The following is a 24,251-nucleotide window of genomic DNA, read 5'->3' on the forward strand; positions in this document are numbered from 1 at the left end:
ATGACTTAAGAAAGGAAGACTCGGGGCTGTACAGGTGCGGGACAGGAAGGCTCAGCGGCCAGGACAGCCCGCGGATGGTGGCTCTGCAGGTGACCACAGGTAGGACGGGGCACTGGGGGCTGCACGTGCTGCGCGGGTTCCTCGCAGCCCCAGATGAGGAGCGTGAAATGCTAACAGTGTCCTCTCCATCCTGCAGCCTCCACCCTTCCCAGGAGACCAAAATTTCTCAGCGGCACAGTCGGAGGCTCGCTGTCCGTGAAGTGCCACTATGATCCCAAAGGGAACTACGAGAAGAAGTACTTGTGCAGGTGGAAGGAAGCCAGCTGCTCACTGCTTGTGGATGGGGATGGGTTTGTGCACGAGTCCTACAAAGGGCGAATACAAATAGCCAGCAGCAACCAGGAAAATGGGACTTACACCGTGGTGATGAGCCACCTGAGAGAGGAGGATGCAGGATGGTACTGGTGCGGGGCTAAAAATGGGCACACAGAGCACACGTCCTCCATGAAGCTGCGCATCCAGAAGGGTAGGTGGTGGGGTGGCTTGGAACACAATAAATCCCTTTGCTTTTTCTAAATCAGCCTTTCCTCTACCCCTTCATGGACATGAGGAGAATAGACTCTCCTCTGTACTATGCATAAATATGAGAAACATCAGCTATACATTTTGCCTTCCAGTTATTGGCAAGTAACTTAGGTGATGGTGAAGGTTTTCAGAGGCAGGGACGTAAGCTGAGCTTTCCGAGGAAATTTAGTTAGTTTGAATTATATTATTGATTATTTATGAAACAAACCCCTAGCATATGATATCCTGATCCTACCAAGTGCAGGGCAGAGACGTGTGCTTTGCTTTGAAGATAAGCTGAAGGTTATCATGGAACTTTAGAAACTGTGGCATGTAAACACACAGATCCATGTAACTGTTCAGCTGGCAAAGACAGAAATAGCGGGGTTAAAGTATGAAAGTTTGCCAGATGTTAATGCGTTTTCATTAGTACGCCCAAGCTGCTTTCTATAAGACTCAAAGGAAAATAGAAATGCTTGTGTTTGGTCATATCACACAGCACATTTTCTCATGCCAAGATGCCAGGTGAAATGCCTAAATCTTTGGTAAATCTAACACATTGCCTCTGCAAAAAATGGATATTCAAGCTTCCAAATAGTTTTCTCCACAGAAACCTGCTCTTCACAACACCCGGAAACATCCAGTTTTGTGAAACCCACTTTATCAAGTCTGTCCACCTACAGCACGCCCACACAGAGGAGCATCACAAGCCTGGCATATGCAATGGGCACTGTGACCGAGAGCACCAGCACCCTTCTGCCCACTACCCCCTCCAGCACCTCTGTAACCTCCCCAGGCAAAATCTATCATGAGAGGTAAGTTCACGGCCACATTTCTCGCTGGCACCAACTTGGTGGTTTATGACCTCTCTGCCCCATTTCCCTGGGCCCTACATAGGTTGTGCACAGGTTGCAAGTTGAAAACACCGATAGGAGGCATTAGAAATTAGAGAAGCAGAAGGCAAGGTTATCTCATGTCCACCTGTGGCATGTATCTTTGAACTCGTCTCTAAATATTCTGGTGCTGGCCACTCCTGTAGATCAGATGCCAGGGTCAATAGATGTGCTCCTGTCTGTTTTCCTTTGTTCAGTAGGGAGACAGGACATTAGGAAACATTAGGCTTGAGCAATAACGCTGGTGAATCAGTAGCTGCTACATACTTCACTGCACACATTATCCAAGCCCCTATAGACAGCCAGTAGCCCAGGTAGCATTTAGGTGCTCTGTGTTGCGTAAGAAGCTGTCTTTGAACAAGGCTAATCAAAAGGCTATGAGTTATTTTGGCCAGTAATTATTCCATGGTACTTCTCCACAGCAAGCCCTGTGGCTCACCCCAGTGCAAGTGGTTTCCCCAGGGAATTTACCTTCTGGGGTTCCTGTTACACAGGATGGCTGTGAGCAGCTCTTACACCTTTCACCCCAGCTATGGCCACCACCCAGCACCGGGTGAAGTGATTTGTATAGTTGGTGCAGATGCATCAGATGTTGCGGTATCAGTCATAACTGGAGATAAACCACAAAGTCCACAAATCCAGTTCGATATCCTGAGCTGTCCCTCCATGTACCTCAGAACTCACACCTGCCTCAGTGACCCCCAGCACAAGAAGCACAGTCTTCTCCATCCCCAGCCTCCCTCAAGCTGTATCTCCCTGCGGTCAAGGCAGAAAGAGGAGGGGAGAGCACGTTACCAGTCACAAATCATGCTTTTGTATAAAGGGTCAGATTTTGCACCATTCCTGGCAAAGCTCTGCCTGCCTGTGGAGCTCTGATAGCGTTTGTATCATTTTTTGCAAGGAGATGGCACGTAGATACCCTCCAACAGAATGAGAGTCTACAACAACTCACAAAGAAAGAGTATGAACCTTGCTTGTGAATTTGTATGATGAAAATAGCTCATTTTCCTTTTGGAGGGGCTCATTCTGCTGGGAGCATAAACCCCACAAGGTAGAACAAAGGTAGCTGTAGAAATTACTTCCTCATAAGCCAAGCTCCAGATCAGATGATTTCACCTCTACTTGACTGTATTGACTGTTCTCCATTGATCTAGTCAGAGTCTATAACTCCTTTATAATCTTTGGTGTAAAAACAACAGTCTGCATTAAGGTACTTCAGCCACCCCGTAGCCGAGTCAAAATCCAATTTAATTCTGATGGTTCATCTTTCCAGCTCATCAGGTGACTCACACCTGCTCCCAGTTGTGTTACCAGCTCTCATTTTACTGATTTTCATCACTATCACTATTCTCGCCCTGACCAAAATAAAGCTTCAAAAGGAGACGGGTAAGTTGGCCAGGCAACACCTCTCGGGTTGCGGTTGTTGTTTTGCAATGGCTTTGCTCGTGATTTCCAGGAGCTGGAGTCTGACCCACTGAAGGTTTCCATCTCTGGAGACATGCATCCATTCTGCAGCCAGTGCAGCCTGAAAGTGCAACTGTTCTTGCAAGGAAGCAATGTCGCAGAGAAGTTGCCTTTTTTTTTTTTTTTTAAAAAGGCTTAAACAAAAAGCAAATGAAGGAAACGGAAATTCTGAAGCCCTGCTGAAAGCAAGGTTGAGTTTTTGTGTATAGAGGATTTATAGCTCCGTGAGTGCTCGGAAATCCTGAAGTATAAAGGGCAGGGACCTGCACGGCACGAGCAGCTACGTGCTGGGTGGCTTCTTGGGGCTGAATCCAGCCCACTCAGCGCAAAGCTGGCAAAGACTTGCCCAACAAATGCTTGCTATTGACCGATTTTCAAAAATACGTGCATATATATTATTCTATAACATAGTGTGTCCCTAGAGATAAATCCAGGGACAAAAACCTTCAGCGACGACAGCAGTGAGTGGAAATACCTTATTCACAAGCATGAAATTGGGAAACAATGGGCCTAATCCAGTGTCTCTTATGACATGCTAGTATATTTAAACAGGCATTAGAGGAGGTGTTCCCTCTGTTGCATGCATATGTTTTTGCTTTTAAGGAGAAGAAAGAAGCGCCATAGGAAACCTGACAGCAACGCCAATTCGCGCTGATCTGAACCCTGTAAAAGAGCAAACGATGGAGCAAACCCCGCGTTCAGAAAAAGTGCACGAATGCCGGACAGACTCCAGCCGATGTAGGTGGGTGTTTTCTGGAATTGGCACTGCAAATGTCATCTCCCTTGGTAAAAGAGAATAAAACCAAATTTTAAGTGGAGGATTTGCAGCTTAGTACGTAAAATACCTCAACAGGATAGACACCAGGTTTGCAGTCCAGGAATTACGATCCCACAGTCCAGGATTTATGTTCTGGTGCCAAACTATTGCCTTTATTCCTTACCAAGAGATGTTGAGATTTCAAAAGACTTGGATTAGATCCTATATGACGTTTATATATTTATTATAGGATTGATTATAATTTTTGCTTACGCATTGTAAACATGTTATCGCTTTTCCTGCTTGTTTCAATAAAGTCTGATTGCTTATGACCTCTTGCAATATTACACAGAAGCAATTCTTGTTCACTGTGTTGCAATCTTATTCTTTTTTGTCCTACTCGTGCAGGATAATCTATGATATCCTTGGAAGATTCAGGATGACCAACTCATGTGTAAGAGCCTATGTCTTCTGGCAAAATATAAGAACAGTGGGCCTGTCTTGGAGTACTAATACTCTTTAGAGAGGAGCTCTTGCAGAAAACATCTGAGCAAATATTTTAAAGTATATCCAATTTGTGGAAATTCATATTAGTGAAAAGTACTCTTCTCCATTAAAAAAATAATAAATCAAACAGCGGAATAGTGGTGCAAAAATTTGGTGATGGCATTTCATATTCACATTACAATGCACTTAGATCCAAACTCTCTGATCATATAAGCAGGTGATAATATTTTAAAGTCAGAAAGTAGCAGAGGGAAATAAGCAATCGTGACGACTTGCACCCCCTGGAATGATCTGCCACCTCTGTGCACAGTACTGCATGTACGCTCGCATTTCTTATCCTATTTGAAACATCCACTGGCTCGACCAGAAGCAGATCTACAGACATCATATTTTAAGAGATGTAGAGGGAATATATTGTAGATGTTAAAAGAAGCCTTCAGAGTGGCTTTAAAACCGAGGCCATAAAGGTTCAAATCTAGAATACTTTGTGGAGAGTGATACAACTTGCTAAAACTATACAAGTTTTATTGCTGATTGAGAGATTTTACTTTACAAAAAAAAGAAGCTGTATGAAGGGTTCTTGCAGTCCTAAATATAAAGAACGGAAAGGAAAAAGTACGCCCCCTCCTAAAACCTTTAAAATAAACAATTAACATTCTGTGAAAAACTTCTAATAATGAGAACATAAACCAGAAGCTGTTAATTACGCCTTTTGTTTCTAGATATCTGGTTTGGGGTAAAGCGCAGGATAACTCTCCTCTTAAGCTGAGCAGGGGGCTGACTCCAAAGGTCCCCTCCAACCCAGGTTTTTTTAGATTTCCATTCTCAGGACTCCCTGAAATCTCAGACCCATCTAAAATATCAAGTTTGGCATAAAAACAGAAACACCCACGAAATCACTTGTAAAAATATCGTAGAGACGCAATTCCAGATCAGAGCTTTTCTTCTGGATTTTTTTTTGTTGTTGTTGTTTGGTCTTTTTACAGCAACCCTATGGGGAAAAACATACCTTTCAAGGTGACTGATGAAGACTTGAGGCAGAACCCCCTTCCGTCAAAGCCCCTGTGTACATGAGCTTGGAAGTTTCCCTACGGAAAGCCGAGGCACGGCTATAAACTGCAAAGCTCCCAGCACCGCTTGTTGCTCGCTGCCCTGCTCAGAAGCTGAACGTCCCGAGTTGAGAGCCAAATCCCCGCCGGCTGCCCAAATGCCACTTGCTACGTGGTCTGTAGAAGAGAGAATAAAATAATGCATCTGTAATCAAGCTATTTGTGTGCAACCCTGACTATCTCTTGCAGAGGCAGAGCACCCCGAGGGAAAGGTAAAGCTGGGGAGGGTGTGTGGGAAGGAAGGACCCTCATGGCTGCAGGTTTGCTTAGTGCTAGGCAAAAAAAGGGAGGATTTTCTGATTATTTTTTTTAAATCCTTATTTTGCAACACATAAACTGTATCTGACTTCAGTCTATCAAAGACACCCCAATTCTCAAGTGCTATTTTTCCTCCACCTCTTCCACAGAACTATCCACAGCTTCAAAATCAAATCATTTCAGCCCAAACACAGCCCAGACCCAAACTAGCTTTGGTTTGTATGCTCAGATTGCATGCCATGCTGTAAACTGTGCTTTGGCCCGAAAAAAAAAGCAAGCACAGGGTTGTTTGTTTTCTGGAGATGCCAAACTGCTTTGGAACCTGTGACTTGGCAGGAGGACGCTTCCTCCTCTGTTAAGGCAAGTATATATATTTGCATGAGACAACGGATCAGGTTTACCAGAAGCCTTAAGGGTGATGACAGTGGCTTGGTTAAAGAAACCATTTATCCACCCTGGACTAACTTTTCTTCCCTAAGACGCACCAGCAGTTGCAGGTCCCCATGGCTGGTTTCTGCCACGACTTCCTCTGCCCGCGGCCGTACCATCTTCCTCCTCTGCACCCTCCGCAAGCCCAGGCTCTTTAAAACACATTTTTGTGCAGACTGCAGGACTGAGACAAGGCGAACAGGGAAGCTGACATGCTGGCACCCAAGGGAGAGGGACCCGGGAGAGCGGGAGGTATATGAAAGCAAACACACCTGTGCCTATTGTGGCCAAGCAAGGGCAACTATGTCCAAGAATAAAAAGTAATGCCAAGAGCGGCCGGAGAAACAGCACTGGTGGGAAGGGCACGGCTTGCAAGGGGATCAGCTTTTGTTCCCATCTAGGAGAGACCGTGGCTGCTCTCTCTGTTCAAGGTCCCCAGCAGATCACCCTGTGCAAGCACAGCAACAGCCTTCCTCACCACGAAAGCTGCACGTTCGTGGAAAGAAAGCAGCTCAAGGCTCTTAGCTAGAGGACAGGTACTTCAAAGGCCGGCTTTAAGATCCGACAAATTTGCTAAACGTCCCGACTCCAGGTCTCAGGTGCAGCAGGAACGCTTGGACCTGCCATCCTGCTTAAGCTCATCAGCTTTCACTGAGAGCAAATGAGAAAAGCTTCATGTGACCCCCTAGTTAGAAGAAATTACTGCTCTTGCAACATTAGTACAAGGTAAAAAAACTTAACGATTCATCCCACATAATGAAAATATTTTCATCTTCATCAGCTTTACTTTCTTATACAGTTCCATTTCTGACAACCCCACACTTCAGAGGGAATTTGTATTTGGGCCTCTGACATGCCTACAGCAGGAGAGCAAAGAGATGAGGCTGAAGATGGCAGCAAAGCTACTGTTAATTATTTTTCATTTTAAAGATTTAAGTGTTCTTGGTCTGCACAGACAAGACTAACCCTTGTCCACCCAGACTCCTGCTTTTCCCACAAAGCTGAGGGGAGGCAGAGGGGCTGGAGAGAGCAGAGGAGGGAGACAGACCTGCTCAACCGGGATGGCCAACCAGGGGCTTCTTAGGGACACCTGTTTTCAAAAAGTTTGCAACAGCTTAAAAAAAACCCAACCACCCTTCTTTGTCCAGCTTTGCCCTACAAAGCTATTCCACTCTTGGTTGGGGGTATCATAAGACCAGGAGCCAGGTCAGACTTCGCAGCATGGGGTTCTCGTGCCTGGGACGACGGGAAACGCGGTCACAACCCAAAGGTGATGTTGCAATGCCAACAAAGAGGAGGGGGCTGGCTGGACCCTCGCGTACACAGCCAGACTCAGACCCCATAAGGCTCCCCAGTGCCTTTGTGCCAGGCGTAGGCACCCGTCTTCAAACCAAGGAATCACAGCTGCCCTAGCTACCTGGGTCCTGTCCAAGCAGAAGGCTGTCTCAAAAGTACCCTGCTCCCAGCAGAGCAGACCACCTTCCACGGACCCGACCCCAGGCAGCCACCAGGCTCCTTCCTAAAGCAGGCAGAGGTGCCCCGGACCACGTCTGGGAGCCCACCCTTGGGGTGGCTGTTGTGCCATGGCGACGTGTAATCAGGAGGTAAATAACAGCGTGCACCCTCGAAGTGGCAGCAGAGCTGGGATGGGCATTGGCTTCCCGGCTCTCACATGGGGTGGTGCTCACCTGCCAGCGTTTTTGGATGCTATTCCTTTAAGGCACAACAGGTGGAAATCAGGGCTAGAGGGACAAGGAGTATTTAAAAGAGCCTGGCATTGCCAGAGCCTGTGGCCGGCTGTGACACGGAGGCAGGACACCTGCAGAACGTCCAGGGGTCGCCCACCGAGACACCAGCAAAACTGGGAGCGGTCAGTCTGAAAGAAAAAGCAAGAGGTACAAAATACTCTGCAGAAGTAACTGGGAGTGTAAGTCATGCTTCTTCATTATCTTACTGAAATGCAAAATCTTTTGTACTACCGCTTTGAGATGGGGAAGGAGAAGAATACAAGACTTGAGACACTTTTAAGGACTCTTTATCGCACATGTGGGAAGGGAAGCAGCAGTTCTGAAAGAGCAGTGAATAGGTGTGCAGGTCTCGCTAGTGGGGAGGCTGATTTCTTTTGAAAGAAGGTCAGAAGCATAGGATCAGGCTTATGATGTTTATGTTTTCTTCTCTGCTGTAGATTATTAATCTTTCCTTTCTGGAAAAAAAAGGCTAATTATCATTGCAATATTTGCATTAAGTTTTAACCTAGAAGATAACAAATGTTAGTAAATATTACTGTAGTAATCTAAACTGTTGCAACTCAGTCTGTGGTCATTACAGTCTTTTGAATCACAACAAAGAGATAATCATAGGGATGAAGATTTTGAAATTTAAAAAGAAAATTCATGCCCTTATGTCCTAAATGAACTCTGAACAAGCTACCAAGTTTGTACATTCAGAAGGTAGGTAAATAGACATTGAAGCATAAGTGACTGAAATGTACATGGTGTCCTAAAGTTGAAAAAAGAGAAAGGTGGCTGACTCCTTTCACATCTATACCAACAGCAAAGAGGTGGGTTTCTGCACACCTTATTTCTTACTCTGCAAAGGAAGCTTTCACATAGGACTTTTAATACATTTCATCTGAAGTACAGAGAAATATCACCTCATAGCAATTGTGCTGCTGTTAAAATGTGCACTGGCACTATCCATCCAGCCAGCAACTGTCGCTGTACAGACTGTGGCTGTACAGTAAGTGCTCTTGGATCATAGTAAGTTCCTGCTCCTTGCAATATGAGTAGTATTAAACTAGAATAATAGTTCAATAGTGTTGAAATTGATTTCACTTTCCAGCCCAAGAGACAAGAAACAAAAAGTAAGAAACTAATGAACCATGACATCTTATCTGAAAAGCAACAAGTTGGTGCATAGGGTACCTAACACCTTAAAGGAACATAAAATTCCATCACAAGTTAGTGTATGGTATATCTAACAGCTTAAAGGAACATAAAATTACACTGGCAGCACAATCTCAGCAGGAATTTCAGTCACTGCCATGAGGGCTGTCTGATTATTGTTTTTCATTTGTTTTCCAGAATATATTGCTCATATAGGACAGTGTTTAACTGGCACTTACAAACATTTTTAGCTAGGAGGGTCACAAGTACTGCAGAAATTTCTAAAACCTGCTGATTTCTTAGTAAATACTGATAATCTTCAATAGGATCTGCCTAGCTGTTCCTGCTCACTGCATCACAAAATTAGCACCTCCTGTTTATTCTTTCCACATTGTAAAGGAGACATTGGTTTGGAATGTGAAATATTTCTTCCCTGTATGTGTTTGGGTCAGCTTGATCTTTTATCTTAAAGTTGATTGCTCCTTCATATCTCCATGAAAATGGAGTGGATTGGCGGTTTTCTCCATCGCACTCCAGTAAATAAAACTCACAGTAAGGCCATCTATGCAGTGATCCTGATGGGCAGCATAGAGATGTAGATAGCCCCAGTCCTGTGCAGCAAGAATTCTTTGCTGTGCCCTTCTTCTAGACACAGAAGTCTTCAGCACCTCCATAAATCACCCCTAGCACGTGTGCCAGTGCTCCTTTCACAGTATAACCCCTGATGCTGCTGCTCAGCACCACCTGTCTCTACAACAGTTTGCATCTGTAGAGCTTCCTTGTGGTGTTAGCGGGTCTTGCTTTAAAAGGATTTGAGGGAAAAAAAGAATACCCCATTCTGTATGTTATTATTTCCCAAGTATTTGAATAACAGTAAATATTCTACAAAACAGGACTCCTGGGCTAGAATCACAAATGTGACAACTAAATCTTCATGTTTCATTGATCCCATAGCACGGCCTTGACACTGGTCATTGTTAAGAGCAATAGTTAATAGCTAATGCATTGGACTGTGCTGATCCCTGACAAGCTGCATTAGGAGTGTATTGGTTTCTCAGAGCTCACCCTTGCAGCTGAGTCAGCAGAATTTAGGAACTGAACTCTGGTACTTCATACCCAGCAAGAGCAGCTGCTTGCTCAGGTTTGCATAACTCAGGGGTCAGGTCCTGATCTCTTTCAAATCATTATAAATCTGAAGATGTTGCTCCCTAAGACTGATAGAGTCACAAAAGCACCACAGAAACCCAGAGAAAGTCTGTAATGATTGATGTTTAGAAGAGCTAACCTGGTCAGAGAGCACTTTCTGCTGGAAACCTGAAAGCACTACTTCAAAATTTAGGCATACGATAGTGCTGGAGAGGAAGGTGATGTTCCCAACCCATCCCAATCCCCCACTGCTTTTGGCACTGGGGAATCCAGGGAAATGTCTGCACACGGTAGCCTGGGATATTACAAGTTGTAATGAGTTTTTACCTGTCATTATGGTATAGATATATATTTGGGGTTTTTTTAATGCTTGAACACTTTCCAGGTTTCTCATGCACTCACATACCTGCACAGTCACCCTCACTGGGGTTTCAGCAGCTCTTCCCAAGTTCATGGCCACAAACCTGGCAACTCAAGCCAAGCATGGAAATGGGCGGTTAGGAGAAAGTTAATGCCATTCACCTGGTAATGGCTATATCTTCTCCTCTCTTTTACAGCAGATGACAACTAAATGTTTTTATTTGTTGGTATTAATCTTGCTGATGATTAGCCTGTCCTGTTCTGGTTTTGTACGATATAATTCTTTGAAATCCCTGTTGCATTATACACACAAACACAGCAGCATACTGCAAACAGCTAGAGAGCATGGAGCCACCCCCGCCTGGCAGAGTGTCCCGGGCAAGACAACACCATTGCCCTGATCTTGGTGACGCTGGTGTCCAGGGGCCCAGGTTAAGAGTGGGAAGCTCATGCACCAGCACGCACACTCCCATCTCCTGAGTTCAGCTGTAATACTGGGTTTGTGCTCTAGAATTTTCAAAACCTGTTATGTTGGGATGGGGAAGAGAAGGAAGCCAGCAGTTTTGATGATGCAAAATGAAAGTAAATACACAAAAACAAGATTTGAGTTGTATCTTAAAAAAAAAAAAATCAAGAAAAAGGAGTATAGCCCCACCTGGTAATAACCCAAAGAGGACCACTGTTGCAACAGGGTCTTTGCAAACACCAGACACATGCACTGGTACACTGGGAAGCTTTCCCCGTGGCTGCTTCTCTGCAAGTCCTGTGCAGGGAGGGGAGAGGGGGAGACCGAGTACAAGGTGTTAAGCTCTGCCCCCCCTTCACCTATCAAAATGTTTTAAAGCAACCACAGAGACAGCCCGGCAGTCTATAGCGACCGGCCCAACAGTGCAGGTGAGCTGAAACCCAAAATGCCAACGGAGGCAGCTGTCCCCACACCCTGCCAGCCCTGCGCATCCCACCCACGGTTTCTTTGCCCTATGCCGCACTCCAGCTTCTTGGGGACACCTTCCCAGTGGGAATAACTGGGTTCCCTCCCTGCTTTGCCTCCTGACCAGTCCATTGCACTACCTTGCAGGTCATTTCTCACTGGGTTTTTAATATATCAGGTTTAAGACAGCAGCTCCTTTGCCTGCATGGGCAGAGGCGGCACAAATCGTGTGTCCAGGTTTCCCTCAGCCTGTCGGGCTCCACGATCCTCCTGCCTGGCAGCTCTGGTGCAGGCAGGAGCTCCGATGGCCACGCAAAGTGGGCTGCAGGCACCAACCTGCACAATACCATGCACATCGGCTACCAAACAAGGTCCCGATGACCTGTCCTGCTGCAGTGTAGTAGGACCAGGTTTTCCCTGCGGGAGAGGTTTCCAGTGTCCATCAGTCCGTGGGGACACCATGGTCTCATGCACTTAGTCCTTCCCGCTCCAAAAGCGATCAGAAATCCAGCGCAGGCACCCGGACACGCAGGTCAGTGCCTGCGAGAGGGGGAAGCAGGAGATGTGGACACGAGCAGGGGGAAACCCAATGTAGCAACTGAGCCCAAACCAGCCACATCACGCAGCCCCCAGGCAAAACTGGTGGAGGACCATCAGTCATCTGCAAAGTCAGTGCAACTGTTCCCGTACAGGGTGACAAAACACAGCCGCTGCTGGAAGGTTTTGGGAGCACTGCACAAGCCTCATTCTTTGTGCCAACCACCAGACTCACACCAGGACTTAGGGGAAACCCCTCAGCACCAGTCATGGCATCACTGCCTAGGGCAGATTTTTGCATCTTTCTCTGAAGCAGCTGGTGCTGCCAGATAGAGAGGGCACATACGGATATGGTTGCAGATCTGTATGCGAAGCCCAAAACAAAGCCTTGCCTCCACTGCTAGCTCCAGGAAAGATTTCACCAATACAATAACAAAGGAGCACTATTTTTCCCCTTTCTCTACTCCTGAAAAGTTAGGATAGACTGGCGAGAAGCTGCAGCTGAGCGGCAGGAGGAGTACAGGCTGGGCATAGGCACTTCACCCTTTCCAGCCGGTTCTTCAGCCGGCACTGTCACTGGGCATGCAGCAGCATAAGAACACTGCAGACCTACCAGCACATCTGCCATCAGCTTGCTTCCCAAGGGCTCTGGAGAAGGCAGCATACACAGCATTTCCCTCTGGTTTCAAGCCTCTTGGCTCTTCTATAGCCCCCTGCAAACCTTTGCTGTCCCATCTCCTCTCTCCTTTCAACTCCCCCTCCATCTGCAGAAGCACGAATACAAATCACTTGCACTGCCACTTACTTGCACTCCCTTTCATATGAGCTCCGCAGCCTTTTTTCTTCCTTGGAGCTCTGAGGTCTAAACCTCGTGCTCTGACTAGAGACAGCAAATCCAGCAGCAAATATTCTTTGAAAGCAAGAAGGAACTAGAGCTCCTTTCCCAATAGCTTGATGAAATTCTCCTCCAGCATCTCAAACAGCGCTTGCTTGTTGCAGAGTGACCAACAAAGCTCGTTTGCACCATTTCTGTGGGCTAGGAATTGTCACTGAGCATAACACGGCACTGGCAGCAGAGAGGGGGTTTCCAGCCACCCAGCTCGGTGGATGAGCATGGAAGTACAGCACAGATTTTTACGTAACTGATGGCTGTGCTTGCTCAGACTTGCTATACGTGGGAGTTTTCTCCATTCGTTCAATGAGTGGGGGAATGTTTTAACAGCATCTGAGAAAATCGGACTAGAGGCACCTCAGAGCGGCAGAAGTTGCAGGTGTTGGTCACACAAGCACACGGGAACCATTGTTCTTGTGTAGGCACAAGTGCGCGTGTCCTTAGAGATAGAGATGCAAAAATTCTTTCCTGCTAACATGCATGTGAAGACCCTGATGCCACCACTCTTGCACACATCTTCCCGAACACAGCTATAGCTTTGTTTCAAATAAGCGGTCTTGGTAACCCTTCCCTACCCGACAAAACCATGTTGTCTGTAACTCTGAAATAGCCAATGGCTTTGGGAAGGAATCACACTAACAGATTATTCAAATTTTGCGAAGAAGGGGAAAGCTGAACTGGGATCCTGCTTGCACTGCAGAGCAAGGGGTAGAGGGCAGTGAGGTGACCATCAGCCAGCGGAACTGCTGTTAACAAGGGGCAAATATCAAGGCCCTTTTTGTGCCATATTGTTTGCTTTCTGCAGGATATGTTATGTTTGTCTTGCTGGCTACTTCTGGGATATGTATGAAAGAACATTTTTCATGCTCAGCGAGTTAATTATTAGCCATGGCCAAGTGGCCACTGAGCAATTAGAAATCACTCTACAAGGAAGAAAGCACAACAGAACACCTTTCTTCTTAACACGGAAATAAAAGCCTTTTTCTTCTACCGGGAATTACCCTTAATAAAATTGTGTCACTTGACACCCTGAAATCAAATTCCAATGAATGTTTATAAAGACTTTTCTTGGCACCTATCATCCTCTCTAGAACTCGGGCAGGTAGACCAACAGCCGCGCTCAGGAAATGTACATTCCCACCACTGCATCATGCAGTGTCCAACAGCACATTCAGTTCAGGCCAAAGAAAACAGTTTAGTGAAATAAGAACCTTGGCTTCTTCTGAGCCATCACTCAGTCCAAAACAAGGGGAAGGTCAGAAATACTCATCCTGAAGACTACAGACACATTTCAAGAGACACACAGTTTGGTTTGACATTCCCCAATAGTCATCACTGAGTTCTGGCCAAGGGTTAATTTTGGTGCAGTAGATTTGGGTGGATATGGAGGTGGGACAGTGTTTTATGTGGCTTAAGTCTGATTCTTGGAGGGGTGGGGGTGAGGTGTAAATCCCTGCATCTCACTAACTTAACAGCAGCTGAGGAAAGAAAAAAAGCAGAGGTGAAAATATTACCCTTTTTCTCTTTTGCATGTCCTTGAAGAGACCAGGGAAACAAAGAGCAGTATCTAAATACAGGCTTCTGACAGGAGCTCTGGTCTATGAGATAAGGAAGAAATTTTTACAATGATGGTAGTAAGACACTGGAACAGGTTGCCCAGAGAAGTTGTAGATGCCCCATTCATGGCAGTGTTCAAGGTCAGGTTGAATGGGGCTTTGAGCAACCCGGTCTAGTGGAAGGCGTCCCTGCCCATGGCAGGGGGGTGGAACGAGATGATCTTCAGAGGTCCTTTCCAAACCAAACCATTCTGTGACTCCGTGAGAGCAGGTTGTCCTAAGGAGTGGTTTTGGCACTCAGGCTCACAAGTGAACAAGCCTTCCTTTCACAGCATGAACAACATTGAAAGAAAATATGACCCCAGCTATGAAACTATTAGAAGCAGCATTATCTGCTGGCAAGGGTCAAGTGAGCAGCTGAGCTCCGGGTTGCCACCTGACTATCATGCCTGCCAGAGCTCAACGGCTTTTGGACCATTTTTGAACTTCAGCCTTGTGATGGGCTGTTCTGATTTACAAGTGTAAAAAAGATACCATTTCTGATTTTGAATCAAGTCTCTTCCAGTTTGGCCAAAATCCCTTTTTATGCCCTGCACACTATCACTGTTGCCTGCCCAGGGGACACTGTCCCTGGGCACTCTGCTCCGACAGACACACTGGTGGCTTGCAGGCATTGCATTAACCAAGTCTGCTGTAAGAACAACTCCCTTCATTTTACAGAAGGGAAGACTGAGGTGTTGGGATGAGACCTACAGGCAGCCATGATGCCATGCAGCAACACGGGGAAGAACAGAGTTATATCTCCCTCTTTCCCATTCAATTGCTTGACAGAAGCGATTAAATGCTCTATTTCTCTCTAGCTCAAGTAGCCTCAACCCTCGTATCCTCCAGGCATGAGGATTATTAGATGACTTGATCAGTTAACTTAATAATTTTGCAAGTCTGATTATTCACCAACTTCTGTGCCTTTTCCAGGGAATGCGAGAAAAATGACTTTACTAGCATTCACCTTCCTGCTCGCCTTCCTCCCAACTGAATCTGCAAGCAGCAAATACCTCCCCAAGGCAGCAAGTAAGTGTAACCTGTCTGGGGCACCGGTCTTGTGGGTGGCCTAAGGCCAGAGGTGGCATTACTAGGAGGGGGATGTCTCTACCGCGTCGGTGCCCATCATTGCCATGGGACCGTTCAGACCACAGGATGCTGCGCAGCCCTGGGGCCGTGCTTGCCCCGGTACACCCGACCTGCTCCGCAGTCCCATCGGGTTGTGTAGAACAGCTGACATTTACGGCCAACGTGTTTTCCTCTTGCAGTCTCAAGCCCTGTGTTCGGACCACGGCAGGTGTATGGTCTGCTCAACGGGTCAGTTACCGTGAAGTGCTTCTACCCTCCCACCAGCGTGAACAGACACGACAGAAAGTATTGGTGCAGGGAATCGGCCACGGGCTGCATGACCATTGTCTCCACCAGCGGTTACACTGCTCCAGGCTACAAAGGCAGAGCCTCCATCACTGATGACCCACAGGCAGAAAGCTTCCAGATTCACATCTCTGAGCTGACAATGGCAGATGCAGGCACCTACCAGTGCGGTGTTGGTATCAATAGCAGAGGGCTCTGCCACAAAGTCAGTCTGGATGTTTCTAAAGGTAATTACAGTCTTGGGGCTCCTTGAAGTATTATTTTCTTTTACTCCCTCCCTCCTGCACACTCTTTTTAATGAGGCTCCACAGGTAGTCTCTCCAGTGTCTAAGAGCTCAAGATGCTTCATGCTTTCAGGAAACAGCAGTTTTCATTTTCCCCTGTCTTCTAACAGAATGACATTATTTTTTGACCAAAAATCTGTCATAAAAATCAGACTAAATGAACGTCATGTTAAGGTCACAAACATTGCTTAGAAGCTGCTGACATCTCTCAGCTGCTAAACTTTAGGGAGATGCAGTCAGAGGGCAGAACTGCCCATCACTCCCATGTACCCTCCAACCCAGGGCTAAGGCTGTGCGAGCCAAGCCTGTGCACAAGTCCAGGAGAGCACGGTGTGCAGGATGGCACCGCACGGCTGGGCAAGGCCCGGGGTGCAGAGCACGGTGCAAACTCCCAGCAGCACAGCCCCTGGCAAGAAGGCTCTGGGAGAAACCCCGCTGTAGAGCAGGCAGTGATACAGCATAGAGACCTCAGTCCTGAAACTGAGGCTAAAAAAGGCTAAAAAAAAGCCTTCAGAGGTATAGGGGTGTTGCACACAGTTTCTGACAAAGCAGGCAATACACACTGACCAGTGTCTGTATGCGCAGGTCCGCATGTGCCCGAGGGAGCTGAGCTCTTCTACGTGAAGCTGCACAGCACTTTGACCATGTCCTGCAGCTTTGGGAAGGATTATGAGAGCTGGAGGAAATTCTTGTGCAAGATGGAGAAAAAAGGCTGCCGTAACATCATCGATAGTTATGGGAATGTTGATAAAGATTACACGGGGAGAACTCTGCTAAGCAATGAGGACCTTCCAGGCTCATTCAGCATTGTGATAACTCAGATGGGCTGGGAAGACTCTGGCTTGTACCTGTGCGGGGTTGGCGTCTATGGGGAGAAAGGAGAAACAAAGGAACTGGATGTGCATGTCTATGAAGGTAAGCTCTTCCCACTTTTTTTCACCTTCATCTCTGCTTCTCTTTAGAAGCATCACTAGCAGTCTTGCTTTATTTAACAGAAACTTTAATTTCCCTTTGGAGAGTGCTATTATCCTATCCTCTCATCTAGATACTTCTTTCTATTAATTTAACTATCTGTAATGTACTAGGCCATCACTAATAAAGCTTGTATCAAGATTTAACTTCCCCAGCAGTGGCTAGTTATCTTCCCCAGTCTGGCTCGCCCAAAATTCCAGAAGGCAAATTCTGCCTACCAGTTAGAGACAAGCAAACTGTCTCTTCAAGTCTTAATTCCTTAAATCTCAAAATGATGGATGTAGAAAGGAGAAGACCTGCCCTTCCCCTAGCAAAGGGAGCAAAACTTTTAAACGTTGGTACACAAAAACAACCACCCAGTGAATCTGGGAAAAAGAAAGGCCTGACAGACCCCTTGGGGACAATTCCTAACAGTGCCAGGACAGTCTCCTACCATCTGCACGCCTGAGCTTCACCTAGCCTTGCTTTAGCCAAAACAGCTTTGTTTGATCTGGTATTTATTCTCTTGGGAGCATGCCACATGGGCAAAAGTTAGACATGTTCATTTCATCTTTATCTCCAGAGTCACATGTTCCTCAAGGAAAGCCCACAATAATTGGAGTAAAAGAAAGTTCGGTAACTTTTGAATGCCGCTATGACTCTCTGAAGAATTCCTCAAAGTACTGGTGCAAGTGGAGAAAGAACGGGTGTGCTCGGATCATAGATAACTCCGGGTATGTGTCACCCTTGTATGAAGGAAGAGTGGCCATGTTCGACAACCCAGATAACAAGACGATCACCATCATCCTGAACCAGCTGAAGGACAGTGACAAAGGCTATTACTGGTGCATGACAGATGAGGAGAAGGAGCAGCAATCATCAACTGAGCTGGAGATCATAGATGGTACGAGCCTGGGCATTGGCAGTTCTCTGCCTGCTCAGTAGGTGCAAAACAGCCTCCTAAGTACTGCAACAGAGCAGATCTGGCTTTTGGGGAAGAGTTGTGAGGTCCAACTCTGAACTTTTCTCTCATAAGGCAAAACATTATGCCAATCCCCCCACACCCCAGTAGCTTTAAAATGGAAACAGTTTATGGAAAACAGTTCCTTTAAAATGGAAAGGTTTCAGTTTTATGGGAAGGTGTTCACAAAAGTTTCTCATGCATGTATTTCTTTAGCCTTGCAAAAAAACCCCTCAGCTTTCACCCAGAGATGCATATAGAGCATCCTTAACATTAATTTAGCAACGCAAGTGGTACTTTCTCTCAAAGAGGCATCTCCTGCTTCACCATTTCTAGCAGCACCACCACCTGTTGACTACCGTTCCCCCCACCGAAACCACTAACACCAGCCTTGATGTTCTGTTCGCCCTTGCAGGACAACCCGGACTGAAGGGAGAGAAGGACGTGGAGGTGCAAGTGGGTTCGCGGGTCGATTTAACTTGCTCTTATCCATGCAAGTACTACTCGTACCAGAAGTACTGGTGCAAGTGGGGCGGCATCAGCTGCACTCCCATGCCTGCTTCTGACCAAAAGCAGCCAGGGCCAGACGTTACCTGTGACACTGACAACAAGACGGTCATCCTAAGCTTTGACTCGGTGACAAAGTCAGACAAAGGGTGGTACTGGTGTGGAGTGAAGCGCAACGGCCTTTGGGGGGAAACCATGGCAGTGCAACTGCGGGTAACTGAAGGTGAGCTCCAAGGCAGAGGCAGGCAGGGGCTCTCCTGCTTGTCAGGGCTGCCTTCTGCTGAGAAAAAAGTCCTCTCCATAGCCACTAGGTTGCAGCACCTCAAAAGAGAAGGGCTCTCATCCAGGCAGCCTCCCGGACTAGCTGCTAAGATCACCCTGATTTTGCACAACTTGTCATGCGTGTCTTCATCCACTCATTGCTTTTGCTTCCCAGCCATAAAAAAACCCACCGGTCTAAAAATCACTTCCTTCCACACCATTTTTACCTTTTAACCCTGTCCTTACTAATTATTGCTATTACATTTTGTAGCATCATTTAGTTTAAGCAACATCTGACACCTGTCAGGTGAAGGACTGCATGTAGTTCAGGGGTGCATCTTGCTCCAGGGAGCTTATCTTAGCAAACAGGAACACAGTAGGGAGCAGGAAAGGAAGGGCTATCACCAACAGCAAGGGACTTTTAGTCTCAGTTTCAGTGCAGCATTTTGGAATTAAGATGTTTTTCTCAGGGAGGAATATTGTTAGAAACAGAGAAAAGGCATAGCGCTAGATATCCCATATGCAACCATCTTAAGTGGATGATGGCCAAAGTGAAAAGAGAGAAACAGGCTCATTTCATTGCCTTTGGTGGACATAGAGCTAGAAATAAAAGTAAACCAAGTATTCAAAATCTGTTCTGGAAATACTAGAGGCAGAACTTAGAAATGCAGGACTTTTAAAAGTATATAGTCAGGGAGAGCCTACTTGTGATTTTTGCAATAAATTATCTGGAATGATTATTTCAGATCTCTAAACCCCATTTTAAAGACTCTTTCATGTACAACCAAAGTCCCCTGAGGTTCCACGTACACCAAATACATCCAACTAGTTTTTGTGTCACTATCTCCATGCTGCTGCTCATGCGACTAACCATCCTTTTTCCCTGGGAGACACAGGAAGAAATGCTGACCACAACCTGGATGTCCTGAACGTGGACAACCCCAACCCCGCCGAGAGTGGCTTTATTCCCCAAGGAAGAGCCTACAGTGATGCTGGGGTAGACAGCCCAGCTGCCTCAGAAAGGTTAGTTCTCTCCAAGCCTCTGTCATTTATAATTTTTGTGATGTTTATATTAACCTATTGTTGGTACTGTGCTTGCATGCTGTCTGTGTGGTTTAGCAACAAAAAAGTCTTGTCCCCAAAGAACTTAGCTCAAAATATCAGAGGAAAAGAAGAAAAAAGTTACAGCAAAAGGCAAGATGACTTGAAATTAGTCTCTAGCTCAAGAAAATACAGTCCCAGAAGGGAACGATTAGAGATTCCAAGTACAGAAAAACTAATTGAAAATAATTCTGTCAAAATTAGAGAGCTTTCCTTCACACATTTATAACCAAGGTGCTGATGTAGCTGGTTTGGCACAACCTCTGTCCTAGATTCTTATTTGGGTTTTATGTGCTAGGATCCAGTTTGTTAATTGAATTGCATCAGTTTACCATCTTATACAGATTTTAAACTGCTGGACATTCATATACATTATTCAGCCTTGAATAATTTTTAAAAAAAAATTATTTCACAGCTTAGTGATATGCCTTTCCCTCCATTCCAGCTCTGATCAAAGCCCTAACGTCAGTACAATTTCAGCCGTGAGCGTTGCTGGTGCCATCCTCATAATCCTTGCAGCAGCTTTTGCTGTTTTTAAATACAGGCAGCTGAAGAGATCTGGTGAGTCCCTGCCTTTTCTAGTCTCTCAAGAAACGTCAGCAATATTAAGACACAGGCAATACCTTGTCCGTGCCGCAGTCTCTGCTGGGCTGAGCTGCTCCCCCAGTACCCCACCATGCGATGGGCAGACAAGGGACCCTGCTTCTCCCCCTGACCACATCCATACAGCTGCAACACCCAGCGCACAGGGTGCCCGGGCTGAAACAGAGACCACCCCTCCACGGGCTTTGCACGTGGCTTCGCACCGTGCCTCCTTGCACAGAGGCAATTCAGATGCCAAGGCGCTCGCCCCGACTGAGCGAGCGGGCAGGGTATTTATCTCCTCCTTCTTAACAGACCTGGTGTCCATCGGGAGCTACAGGACGAACATCAGCATGTCGGACTTCGAAAGCGGGAAGGAGTACAGCGCAACCAATAACGCCTGCATGAAAGAGACCCAGGAGACTCAGATAGGAGGGGATGGTAGGTTGCTGACCGATGGGCTGCAAGGGAGGGGTTTGCAGAAGGACCCTACAAAAGCCACAGAAATACCTGCCCACCACCCGCCCCCACACCCTGACGCCTCCCTTTCTCTCCTTGCAGAGTTTGTCACCACCGCAGCCGCCCCGGAAAGCGCTGCCGAGACGAAGAAGGCAAAAAGGGTAAGAGAAGGCAGGAGAGAGCCCACCGATCTGGGAGACACCACCACAAGCCTCCAGCCTCTGCCAAAGGAGCTGCCTTCTCCCGGGGGCCTTATTTACACCCAGGTGGTCTCCGTCTCACCTGGATCTGGCCACCTGCTGCAGATCAGCCCCCCTGAGGGGACCTTAACCCTTTCCTGACCCCATGTTTTAGCAGAGACGATAATAGCAGTTGCCTTGCTTCAAACCAAACTCCCAGATAGCATCAGAAAGGTCGGGGCTGGGTGGTTACCACAAATATGAAACGCTGGGATAAGCAGATGGCCAGAAGCCGGAGCACATCCCACCTCCTAACCTTCCCCCCGTGTGGGCTGTGCTTCAGGGGATGGAGGTAGGCACGGAGGTGTCTGCCATGGCAAGGGCTGTGACTTGCTCCTGTGTCCCTGGCAAGTCCCTTGCTTCCCCTGCCTTCCCCTTGCCTTTCCCTGCCTTCCCCTGCCTTCCCCTGCTTCTCCTCCCCTTGGGTAAGATCACGGTTGAGTAGCTCAGCATCAACTGAAGGTGCCGGAGGCAAGCCCTTCTTTTTACAAGTCCCTAACCAAAGGCGGTAGGTAGGTGTTGTAAGCGCCAGGAGCTGAACTGGAGCAATAAAGGGAATTATCGGGAAACCAGTAAAACCTAGCAGCTTTAGGACAGGTGAGCTGGGTGCCAACACGCAGGGACAGGCATGCCACGGGGTCCCAAACCCACCAATATTTGGGGTCTTCCCGGGGCTGAGCAAAGGCTTGATGCTCTCGATCGGCACCAGCATAACCCACCGGATTGTCCCACTCACCCAGTCTGCCCGCATCATCCCGAGAAGCTCACAGCCCACGAAACGCTGCCCTTTCCCCGGCCATGGGCCGCTGTCTGTCCCCGGTCACCTAATAGCGTCCTCCTGTCCTTCCCCAGAGCTCCAAGGAGGATGCCGACCTCGCCTACTCCACCTTCCTCCTCACCTCCAACAGCATCGCGCAGGGTGACGCCAGGGGGGACAGTGCTGCCCCGGACGTGTCCCCCCCGAACTGGGAGGGCTAGATCTGAAGGTGAGGGACTGAGAGGTGGCAGCAACTGGGACCGGCTCTACCTTGAGGATCAGAGCAAGACAGCAGCAAGCAGCACTGTTTATTGCTACCGCAATTTGCTATAGCTTGACCTTTTTTTTGCTTAAATTCAGCTTCAAGGGGTGATTTAGGAGGAATCGTCTGATGCCAAGAGGGGTGGCTGGGCTGGAGGCGTGGGTCTGAGCGAGCAGGTCAGACTGGGAAAGGCAGGAGCTGGAGTGGCTTAGCCCACCGACAGCCCCAGCCCCACCAGTGCCCTTCCAAAACAGTGGGCTCTCAAAGGCCAGAACGCGCATTTTGAAAAATCTCGTTTTCTTTTAAAGGCAGCTGGAAAACTCTCTAGAACAACATCTCGCACTTTTGATTCCTCTAAGCTTTCTCATCCAGAGGGCAGTACCTGCAGACCAGACATGGTCTGAAGTGTTTTTATGCGCAAGCAATAAAGAATACCACTGGCTTTCAGCAGACCAGGGGGACTCGCAGTCCGTGGGAGGGCACGGGAGAGCTCACCCGAAGAGGTGCAGTAAGGGCACGTCTTAGGGGGGGCTTTCTCCTCCTTTTACTGCAGCATTATAGCATCACATCTGGTGTTACAAACGGGACAGGATGGTAGAAGAAACCCACAGTTAATGGAGACAAACGGGAAATATTTTGAGTAATGTTTGGCATATGCATTTTAATCAACAGCAGGAATTGACCACAGCATGACATTAATTAGTATGACAACCTATTAGCAGCCTATATAGCTGATTAGCAACAGGCACCGGTGTTCACTGGCACTGTATCCAACTGCATAGCACAGACCAAATTCCCCAGAGCAGCTGAACCAACAGACTCCCCTTTCTGACTTGGAGTCGCAACAACTAAGCCCAATCTGTGCTTCTCTGCCACGGAGCCACCCCACCAAGGGCGGCCTTGAAAACCCACCCTTTGCTTAATAAACCTGACCACACATCACTCACACATTTTCCCTGGTTGACTTCACGTTTATCCAGGCGGAAACGAGGATGGCTGTAATTAAATGTTGTCTCATGGTCTTATTTTCGAGAGTGGATGACTAAACAGAGAAAAGCAATTTATTGATACATGGATTTCCGAACGGCAGCACGACACTGTTGTCTGTTAGTGAGATGAGGGTACAGAAAGCTGAATACATGGCAGATAAAGCAATGTAGGAAGCAGCAAAAATGAAGAGGCTGTGACAAAGCAGAGAAGCAATTTTCTCTGAACACCAGGGATGGGATGGGCTGGTGCCTACCTGGCAAAGAGAGGGGCTGCAGAGGTGTCCGACAGGGCCAGAGCTCTTCAGGAGACAAGGGGCAGAAACTGCACAAATTCAAATTCCTGAGCCTGTGTTGGTTATGTGCAGCTCTGATAGCAAGCTATAAAATATAAAGAATGAAGAGCATCACCCTGACTAGGGTCTGACCTGATGGTCTTACGGCAACACCACAAGTATATTTCTGGTTTAGTAAAATATTAGCTACACTTTAAAATGAAAACAGTATGGTAGCTGAGCAAGGTGTCAGGCAACGGCTGTTTGCATTAGCCTACAAACACAGACTTTTCATCAAGGATAAAAACCAAATTATTCCTAAATCATGGACCTCCCCACAAGCAGCACTGATATGAGCTCAGCTCACTGTGAGTACGAGGGCAGCAGCTCCAGCGGTATTTGTGTTTCCCCTCCCAGCCCTGCATTTGTTTTTTCAGGGCTGCTCTCGCATCCGCATGGCAATAGTCATCCCCTTACTGATAGCAAAGCTAAGACCTCGAATGTTAGGTTATAGCTCATCCACCTCATGTCCCGGGCTGCATCCCCTCGGCAGCACAGTGGGAAGGGGCTTGGATATCAGAAAAGGTGTGGAGGGGCCAGGACAGGTCTGCACCTGCCCAAAGTTGTTGTAAGTGGATGAATTATTCTGGTGCAATAGGAAAGGCGTGTGCTTGGAAAGTGTCCCCAGGGGTAAGCAGTCATAAAGCTTCAGGAGAACGCTAAGGTTTGGAAATTTCTGGGAGGAGAAAACCCCTTTCACTCACTATTTGCAAATCCGCTTCCTCTTCAGCCTGCCCGCCGGCATCCTTTTCTCAGCTCCGCTCCTCCCACACCGCGTCGGGAGCAGCGAGAATGAGCTAAACTCCCAGGAACGGTGCAAGGGCCAAGAAACATGGGTGGGCTGAGCATCCTGCCAGCTGGC

At 47.3% G+C, this 24,251-nt stretch overlaps 2 protein-coding genes across 4 annotated transcripts; both read left to right on the top strand.

The window, feature by feature from the left end:
• On the top strand, positions 1-5,418 carry LOC142043571 (uncharacterized). Of its 2 annotated transcripts, none has more exons than XM_075054891.1 (7): positions 1-99; positions 197-526; positions 1,163-1,379; positions 2,731-2,843; positions 3,525-3,663; positions 4,087-4,132; positions 5,172-5,418. In XM_075054891.1, exons 1-7 carry the CDS (start codon positions 75-77, stop codon positions 5,208-5,210), a joined length of 909 nt encoding a protein of 302 aa, XP_074910992.1. In that variant the 5' UTR covers positions 1-74; the 3' UTR covers positions 5,211-5,418. The 2 variants fall into 2 exon arrangements, with proteins under 2 accessions (XP_074910992.1, XP_074910993.1); XM_075054892.1 differs by having other exon boundaries at positions 1,175-1,379.
• Positions 5,419-7,708: 2,290 nt separating this feature from the next.
• On the top strand, positions 7,709-23,012 carry PIGR (polymeric immunoglobulin receptor). 2 transcript variants are annotated; one of them, XM_075054889.1, is made up of 11 exons: positions 7,709-7,908; positions 15,264-15,359; positions 15,599-15,931; positions 16,574-16,903; positions 17,523-17,843; positions 18,316-18,630; positions 19,559-19,691; positions 20,215-20,330; positions 20,667-20,792; positions 20,913-20,971; positions 21,902-23,012. In XM_075054889.1, the coding sequence occupies exons 2-11, from the start codon at positions 15,278-15,280 to the stop codon at positions 22,025-22,027; spliced, it is 1,941 nt and encodes a 646-aa protein (XP_074910990.1). In that variant the 5' UTR covers positions 7,709-7,908; positions 15,264-15,277; the 3' UTR covers positions 22,028-23,012. The 2 variants fall into 2 exon arrangements, with proteins under 2 accessions (XP_074910990.1, XP_074910991.1); XM_075054890.1 differs by having other exon boundaries at positions 19,565-19,691.
• The last annotated feature ends 1,239 nt before the right edge of the window (positions 23,013-24,251 follow it).

This window comes from Buteo buteo, chromosome 23, assembly GCF_964188355.1.
Source record: "Buteo buteo chromosome 23, bButBut1.hap1.1, whole genome shotgun sequence".
NCBI lineage: Eukaryota > Metazoa > Chordata > Aves > Accipitriformes > Accipitridae > Buteo > Buteo buteo.